General features: G+C 30.7%; 1 protein-coding gene across 2 annotated transcripts; it reads right to left on the minus strand.

The window, feature by feature from the left end:
* Positions 1-980: 980 nt before the first annotated feature.
* On the minus strand, positions 981-5978 carry LOC111705821 (uncharacterized). 2 transcript variants are annotated; one of them, XM_023478501.1, is made up of 7 exons: positions 5937-5977; positions 3983-4022; positions 3486-3563; positions 3139-3230; positions 2573-2641; positions 1908-2023; positions 981-1520 (listed from the first exon to the last, which is right to left on the minus strand). In XM_023478501.1, the coding sequence occupies exons 3-7, from the start codon at positions 3529-3531 to the stop codon at positions 1085-1087; spliced, it is 759 nt and encodes a 252-aa protein (XP_023334269.1). In that variant the 5' UTR covers positions 3532-3563; positions 3983-4022; positions 5937-5977; the 3' UTR covers positions 981-1084. The 2 variants fall into 2 exon arrangements, with proteins under 2 accessions (XP_023334269.1, XP_023334268.1); XM_023478500.1 differs by having other exon boundaries at positions 3983-5978.
* Positions 5979-9392: the final 3414 nt, after the last annotated feature.

A 9392-nucleotide genomic window follows, 5' to 3' on the forward strand; every position in this document is an offset into this window, starting at 1 on the left:
GAGGGGGGTGTGTTTTCTACTTAACCCCATGTCCCACCCACCCCCTGCATAAATTAAAACGGTTTACACTAGAGCACTCAAACTGCTTGACTTTTACAACTTCATACAGATAGACAAAAAAACTGAGTCTTTGCCACAAACTCTAAATTGTCAAATCTCAATTTTTTTGCAAGCTGATGGTATAAACTGTTGATATTTCAAACTTAGATTATTAGTTCTAACAAAATTCATAGTTTTAGATCTCGAAAGATATAGGGTTCAGAAAATCAGAGTTCGTGACAATTAAAGACTCTATTTGTTTGCAAAAAAATATTTTTACTTTGATGCAAGGACGGTCAAACATCTGGTTGGTGTTTCAAAATTCAAAAATAGTACAATTAAACCCTAAATAAGCCATACATTGAAAGAATTCATCAAATGTCGTATTCTTCACTTTCTGATAATGGCATGTTGTTGCATACATTTTAATTAAATTATTACAGAGCTCTTTAAAACTGTTCCACCCTATTCATGGCTATTTATTTTATTTTAGCAAATACTGAAATTTACGTAAAATATTATAAAATACTCTGTACTTTCCACTTTTGATTTAGCAGTTTTTGAGGTGATGGTACAGTACAGACAGGGTTACCCACAAAGGATGAGACTTCAGAGACGATTGTGCGGAATTTGTTTAGTCCATTTCCTTGCATTTAAGGTTTTCTTTGTAGGCCAAAACTGGCTTATTTCTGTGCTCAATGATTTGATAAACAATCAAAATACTCAACTGAGTGCATAAGCCAAAAAGTAATCTTCACACTGTCATATTTTTATAGTTTGGGGTCGTCTTTGCAGTCTCATCCTTTCTGGGTAACCCTAAATTTTTCCTCTAAATATTAATTTACTATCAATTTACCTGTATTTAATTGATAATTGATCACAAATCTAAGGCATGTGATATTTGAAAGGAATAAGGAATCAAGGATCATAAAACTAATTAATTAATTACAGAAGATGTGTTTATTATACAATGTAGGTAAACTATTTATGATAAGCAACAGCTTGAGCCTTACATAATTTAATATTTTTACAATTCAAGCACACATTATAATTCAAGTAAAGACCTAAAAATGTTAGAAACGCTCTTGACCAGTGAGGATTTATGATATTTTTGCTTTTCTTCGTCAGAAACCGGTTTGGAATCAGTATTACACTTCTGGTCTTGCTTTGCCTCATTAGAATAGGTTTTATTTACACTAGTTTTTTCATATTTAAGTTTATTAGAACTAACTCGGCCAACTTTTGTTTTGTTTTCAGAGCTCCTGTTGTCATTTTTTTTTTGGTAACTGTTTGTCCAACCAATTTTTGCGTGCAACTGCTGCTGTTCTAGCTGGAGGGAAAGATGGCTGGCGCGTAAGCATCCAGAGTTGAGTGCGGCAGCGTGCATTTGAGTTTCCGCGATCAGCTGATTTACCAAAGATAGACACTCAGATAGATGTCTACGGCTGAATCTGTCCTCTTTCATCCCAGCTTTTAGCAGCCTAAATTATAATAGATTTCATTAAAAAAAAACATCTTGTTTACTGAGAACTAACAGACATAAATTTCAGTAGAAAGGGATGGTTCATATGGTGTACTGTTCCGATTTGCCTTATAAGTCTGTATGTGTACTGTTCGTACTGTACACCTTGCTCTAACTGCTTTAAAGTCGGTCCGTTACTGGAAATTAACCGGATGAGGGATCTGAATACTTGTCACAAACACTTTTTAACATTTGATATTTAAAATTTAATAAGATTTTGCAGAATTCATGTTTTGAAATATTTCAAGGTTTACAAAACCAAGTTGCCATCAGGACCAGAAAGTTTAAGTTTGAGAGAAGTGTATAATTCCTACCATTTTAATATTATAATAGTAGTAAAGTGTACCTAATTTCAACCCCTAATCCATAGCATCTAGAGAACACGCTAGACCACTCTAAACCAAAGAATTCAACACTTGGATCTGCAGGTTTCATACTTTCATCCTCTAACTCTGTAAACTCCTTAAAAATAAAAATAAATAAGTTAATTTAAACAAACTTTTTAATTTAAAACATATGCAAAATATATGAAATTTCTACAAAAAGTTTTAAAATTTTCAAAAAGTACGATGCAAACAGAGTTTTTTTCTTGTTCTCAATGTAAATACTATTTTACATTATATAATGAGGAAAATACTGATATGATAATCTCTAAAAAATATCCTGCAGGATAAATAGGACAAAAATATAAATATGTTTAGAGGAGGTTATGTTATCTAAATATGCACATATTTTGCTTGTCTGTTTGTCTGCAATTGTCACATCAAAACAGCTAAACCGATTTGGTAAACATTTTTTTGAGACCCCACATTGGATCAATGATACAATTAAATGTTAAAATCGAAGATGGGCGAATTATCGAAGCATTATATAAGCAATATCTAATTTGACGTTTAAAAGAATTTTCAAATTAATTTTAGATTGTTGTGTAATGTGTATGCATGTATAATTTTAAATTTAAAAAAATCAATTTTATCGGCAACATGTCCCTTCCTCGATCCTGATGTTTACCTGAGCTGACAGCTTGAAGTAAGCAAATGTGAGTAAACGTTGTCTGATAAGATCCAACCCTATTTCAACCTAAACAGGACAATGTCAGCTAATTTATTCAAAACACTTTTTTTGTTCACGTTATCTTGACTTCAAATAAAATATAAATGATTTTTTTAAATATTCTGAAAAACCCTTGACTGATCAAGGATGACAGGCGTTTTCTTTTTTATCTACAGAATAGTTTGTAATTGTTGAAAATATTGTTTGCAACCTGTTTTTTTATCTAGGACTATTAATGTGTACTTTCTAGACACGACAGAATATAAATATTCACATTAGAATTTTTGAAAACCGCATTGAATAAATTTGACGCCATCCGCGTTAAGTTTAAACAGTAAGTTAGCATATGCTCCAATTTTACGACTTTTTACTCAGAAATTAAACAATATATACAGTGAGTTCTATGTTATCGATGATCAATCAAAGGTTTACAGGGTACCATTGTGAATCGGGGATTCTCGCCTTTAAACGGTATTTTACTTAAATTATGCGTACAGTCCCTTTAATTGGGGTTTTAAATTTACCTTGTTTAGAGGTTCAAAAACCTCATCTTTCAGGAACTTGACATTCTGATCTTTGATAGTCTTCAGTAGCGCAATGCATTCTCTTATTAAACCTTAACAATAATATGATCAAATATTAAAACAAGAACTTTACACAAAAATTTAACTAAATAGTTCATGTTATGAATTAATTTTGTTGATTTAGGTTTCAAACTTATTTAAATTAACTTCTCTGTATTTTATCTTCAAAGTTAATTGTAATTAAGTGTGAACAGAGATTAAAAATGAAAAAAAAAAAAATAATTTTACTAATAATACATGATAATGTCCAGTTCAATACATTTTTTAAAAATCGAAAAAATGTTTACCTTCCATTTCTTTCAGGCTTTCATCAGTGTCGACCAGTCTCATCATTTTAGAGACATTAGAATCTGCCCAGTTGACATCTTTAATATTAATTCCATTAATGTTTTGTATTCATTTTAAAAGGTTCATAAAAGACTTAATCTTAAGAGCTGATTTAAGACAACTAAGCCAACAAAAAAGGCCAGAGTCCGAATTTAATGAATTTGAGCTGCGTTTCAAATCCGCCAAAAACCGGTTTCAATTGAGCGCCGGCTTAAATCTTGAAACATTGAATACAATTTTAAGAGCCGCGTCTCAAATTTAAGCCTCTGCTCAATTTTTTTTTAATTCGGCATTGGAACTTTCTTCTGCTTTATTTTAAACAACTAAATTAAGATTATATTCCCAATTTAATGTTTTATCTCAAAGCGCTTCGACAGTCGATAACGGAAGTTTGCATAATTTGTTCAGAAAAAATTCAAATTCAAATTATTTTTTTTTTACTGAAAGTTTTCATTACCTTTAACTGTTTCTTGAGAAGAGTAGATTACCGTAGAGAACTTAGAGTATGTATCTGTGCAAATCATATTCTGTTTAGATTCAAGTTTTTTTTGTTTTTTTTGTTTGTTTTTTATTCTTTTATTAGAATAAACTTTATGCGGAGGATGCTTGAAATAAACTGAATGAGAGTTAATAATTCTCCTCTTTTATATGGTTTAAGATAGATAGATGAATGGTGTGGGACGTAAGAGAAAAATATCTACGTAGATGGAGAGCGTATGTTTGATGTGGGCAATTTTGCTTGTTAATGAAGATCTCATAAGTATGGCAATTGTTTTGTAATTACATTATAATTGTTGTCAGGCACGTAAAACTAACTAAATTAAAGTGCATCCTGATCTCTCATTGAAAATCTGTCAAAAATACCTGAAGAGCTTCTATTTACCTACAAATTTAGACTATAAAGTCCAAAAAAAACTTATAATCAAAATCCGAAAAATCTACATTTAATTGGTGGATATGGGTTTTAAAGTTCAGACTCATTGGACTTTTAACCAGGACCTCTGGTTTACCGTGCAGAGCTTTAGTGAGGAAGAAACTGCCTCAGCAAAAACTTTGAATTTCTAATTTCTATATCTTTTCGCCCTTTAATATTTGAAGTATAAAGTTTGTTTAATAATCCATCAGGTTGAAAAGATATAGTGTTATTAGTTTGTGGCAAAAAATCAGTTCCTTTCCAATTGTCAAATGGGACAAACAGAGACATTAGCAGAAAACTTAAGAATTGTGGATATCAAGATCAATGCTTGATCTCCTCTTTTTATTAATCTTAAGATTTATTTAATCTTACAGTTATATGCTGCAGGAAAGTGTAAAATGTAACCAATTAGAGTGTTGATTGTAGAAACTAAACAGCCAATCAGAAGCCGAGAAATTTAGAAATTTAGTCCGCAATAAATCAGAGAACTCTCATTGGTCGGAATCCAGCAGGGATATTTAAAAGAGAGAATTAAGAAAGAAAAAGTTTCACAGTGGATACAGAGATTTAGATATCGGTATTTAGGAAGGTTTTCTTCTCTTGTATCATTACATACAGAAATCATACATCTTTAATAAGTTTGAGAAATCCTATTAATCAGAGTTATTATCATTATAATTAATTGATGCCCAGATTGTAATTTGATTTTGAACATTACATTAAAACCTAAACAACGGATTAAAGCAGATGCTCGACTTTATACGTGTATAATACATGATATGAGGGATTGTAATTGCCCATAGGACATTTTTTGTAAAGATGTCGAGCTGTCACGTACTATTGTCATTTGGTGGGGTTCGATTGTTGGCAATTGCCTTGTGAATCTTTTTGTCGAGAATTGCAAAATAATATGTAGCAATTATTTTTTGAAACGAATTTTTTCATCTTAAGCAATTTACTACAGCTAATGTAAAATAAGGAAGCTATTTATTTTGGGAACTGCCTGATCTAAGATAATGTAGATTTCAGGGTTAATTTTTTGCGTGGCAGTTGCCAAAGGATAATGTGAAATATAGAGACAATTTACTTTATGAAGATAAAGTAGATTTTTACGTAAAATTGAAATATTTTATGTGATTTAGATCACATCTCCTCTTATCAAATGGTATTGAGAAGAACAAAAATATTTTTAATTTCTAATCTAATCGGATAAATTTTCTTTTTTCATGTTTGAGCGTAAAATCAGAACTTGGAAGCTACGAGGTTACAAAGTGGCACCAGGGGTGTTGCATTGTATTGAGGGATAAATTAATTATTGTTAAATTTAAAATAAAGATTTTGGAATTGAAAGTTGTTTGATAATTCTGAACATTCAATTTCATAATCAATGCAAAGAAAGAAGAGAGTTGTGAACTTGTGGGTAAAATCTTGGTTGTCTTTCATTTAGCTTTATATTAATCGATATGTTTCGCTACTTAGCGATTTCCCTAGAGACCTAATATATATACCGTGTGGTATTTCTCAAGACCGGATCGCAATACTTCCTTCTCTCAACGCTCTTCATAACAAAAGGATGATAATAAGGTTCCGAACGTTTATTTCTCTGAGTCTTCAATCTAAATAAGTTTAATAAACCCACAGAAAAAGCTTTGAGTGCTAAATCATACGAATACAACAAATAATCCACTCAGGCATTAAAAAACTGTGGCGAGGAACCAACAAACATATATAAATATCAATCATACTACAATCAACCGATAAGCATACATATATATAAGAAATAATTACCACAGTGATCCTAGAATTCTGAACACGGTTAATACTTGCAACACAAATAAACATATACTGATATAAAACTAGTCACTCCACGCGAGAAATCTTGCGCCTGCGTAGTCCGTCTGTAAACAGCTTCCAAACTAGTTTTTTTCACAATACGTTCTGTACAGATCCGCAGGGAGAACTCAGAAACTCACAGGGGCATCAACTAGACTTTATACACGGAGCATGGCTCATGTAACACGATATTTTTAATCACACTTTTAGTTAAAATTGTCTTATTTTTGTATTCCTGTTAACGGTCCATTAAAAAAAAAGCAGACAATCAATTTGCACATTTCATTATTTTGAAAAAAAATAAAGTGAAAAAAAGTTGTTTTGTAGGATTGCAATTTTGAATCAAACACGTTAACCAGTAGAGTTGAATTGAATAACAAGTCCTAAATTTTTATTTATGAAGGTTCTTTGAAGTCCAATTATGTTTTAAGTTTGAATTATGATTCGATATTATAGATAATTTATTGATCATGCCGTCATCGACAAATATAACACGTAGGATAATAATTTAAATCATTCAAAATTGTTTGAAATATAATCTTTTCATAACATTTAATTGTAGATGAAAAATCAGGAAAGAAAACACTAGAAAATTATAAAATAGTAAAAAATATAAAATAGTATTTTGGACTTAAAATATAATAATCGAAAGTTTTGATTTCTTACGAGTATTTTTTTCAAACAAGTAAACAAAGAAAGGGTGTAATCTGACGATTTCTCTTTGTTTCCATGTTTATGTGTATTCAATTGTTAATTTTATGTTTTAATGTTAAATGCTAATGCTAACAGAATTTAAGGGAAAATAGCCACTTTAACTAAATTTTCTTGTACGAATTCAATAATTATCAAAGGATTAATTTGATTCAATATTTCAATGCACTAAATTTATCATTTAAAAACGTAATAATTGCCGAAAGACTCAAATGCTGTGGTATGCAAGACCACAAGGTTGTGGCTTATGACTGCCAGAAGTAAAAAAAGCTGATATGCGGCATGGAAGTAGAAAATGTTGTGGCTCATGGCCGCCTGCCTTCCCCCACTCATCCAGCCAAAAGTTCTGATCTCAGGAGTATTATTTTTTCTGAAATTTTTAGTTTCGAATTGATTGCAACCAGCAAGTTGCTGTTTACGAACTTTTTGTGAATAAATTGATATTAAAGTTTCCAGCGAAAAGGAAAAATCGTTTCGCGAAAATTTCGCATTTTTCGCGACCATTTTGCTATATTTTTACATTTCGTTTGCTCGCAAAAAAAGCGAAAAATTCGCGAAAAAATAATGCGAAAATTTCGCGATAAAAATAATGCGAAAATTTATTAAAGTGAAGGAAGAAAAATAATTTATATAAAAATCTTCGAATATTGAATTATAAGAGCAGAGAATTCCACAAGTTCTTTTGAGGAAATAATTGTAGAAGCTATAAAACAAATGATTCTCACAAATTTTTGCATTTTCGCGAAATTTCGCTTTATTTGTTTTCGCGAAAAAATGCGGAATTTCGCAAAAAAGTTTTAGGAAATGCGACCAAAAATTTTTGCATTTTTTTTGAGTTTTTTCGCGTAACGTTTGTTCGCTGGAAACCCTTATTGATAAGAATCTGTATTTGAAAAATAGGCGTTTTGCAATGTCGTCGTAGTTTAAAAGTAATTTTAGGTTTTTTATTTGAAAACAGATCAGCGAAAATTCTTCCATTATGTAGAAAATATTTTTTATACCCAATAAATTTATATTATTAAAAATCTAGGTAATCATACAGGTTTACTAAACAATAATGAGTGTTCAAAGACGACATGTAAATGTGGAATTTAAAAAAACCTTTCCTTGCTACTTAAAACAATTCGGTAATTCTCTCTTTCTGTGAAGCTAGGCCTTCAGGGCGCGATGCGCCCATCTTTCATTTCATTTGTGAACTTTTTTCTTTTTATATATTGTAAAACAATAACAAAAAATACTTTGCGGATTTTGAAAAAAAATTATAGAATTTAAAATATATTTGAAATCGAATTTTGTTGGAGGCTAACTTTTGAAATTTTTCCTTGTGGTCATTTAAGGTCTCACACAAAATTTGGGCCCGATCGGTTCAGCCGTTTTGAAGTTTATTTGTTACAAATAAACAAACAAATAGACAGTATAGCAAACGAGGAATAATAATTGTCTTAAAACATTTTTAAAAAAGTAAATATTTGCAAATTATCTTTTTTTATATCATGTTACAAGTTCGTTTCCCTTTCGGCCATTTAACGGTCCAATTTTTTTTTTAAATAATCTTTTTTATTTGTTTATTTTCTTGTGGTTTTTAAACAATTTTTACAATCGATTTTAATGGTTATCATATCGTCAGAACTGAAGAGGGTCAACCCAGACCGCAATATATTTTCAACAAATGGGGAACTAACACCTACTTTTTTTTACTTTACAGAGGTTTGGTCCATCACCATCACCGAACATTTAAAGTATATATATAGATCCCAAATTTTGGCTTGTCTGGGTGTCTTGTCTGCAGTTAGTATACATTAAACGTCAAAACAATTAAACTGATCGGGCCCGATGTTGGGAACGAAAATGTCAACATTAATTTTAAAAAATGTATCAATTAAAACTGAAAAAATCGAAAAAACTTATTTTACAATTACGAAGAAAAAATGGCGACTTGAAGAGCAACATTTAAACTCAAAATTTTTTTTATAGAAAATATTGGTCTGGTTATCAAATTTCTGCCTGAGTTATCAGGACTACTGCCTTAATGCCTTATTATGCTTATGCCATACTAAATCTGTATCAAGACCTATTTATTAAGAATGTGTGTTGGATATATGAAATTTGTCCTCGAATATTTTCTTTAAATCTTGCATTTGAATTTGAATACTCATTTTACTTTTTCTAGCGCTGAATTTCAAATAACCTGTGTTTGATGTTAAAAAAATGACAAATGCATACGTTTGTACTTCCAGGAGATTGATAAAAAATGAAAATTTGAAAGAGTTCAAATCAAACTTAACCTAACCAAACCTAACTAGTACAGGGCAGTAATGTTAAAGATGGTAAAATGGTAAAAAAATGTTTGAAATAGTTGTTCGAATATGTTATCTGACCGTTGGAAAACACCCCCTCCCCTCCCCAC

This window comes from Eurytemora carolleeae, unplaced genomic scaffold, assembly GCF_000591075.1.
Source record: "Eurytemora carolleeae unplaced genomic scaffold, Eaff_2.0 scaffold540, whole genome shotgun sequence".
Classification (NCBI taxonomy): Eukaryota; Metazoa; Arthropoda; class Copepoda; order Calanoida; family Temoridae; genus Eurytemora; species Eurytemora carolleeae.

Excerpts from the sequence above, each read along its gene's own strand:
- LOC111705821 (XM_023478500.1), bottom strand. The coding sequence starts at position 4,049 with ATGATTTGCACAGATACATACTCTAAGTTCTCTACGGTAATCTACTCT. Across the intron at positions 2,642-3,138 it reads TTTTTGAACCTCTAAACAAG|GTTGAAATAGGGTTGGATCT; the intron begins GTAAATTTAAAA and ends TGTCCTGTTTAG. Across the intron at positions 1,521-1,907 it reads GGATTAGGGGTTGAAATTAG|GCTGCTAAAAGCTGGGATGA; the intron begins GTACACTTTACT and ends ATTATAATTTAG.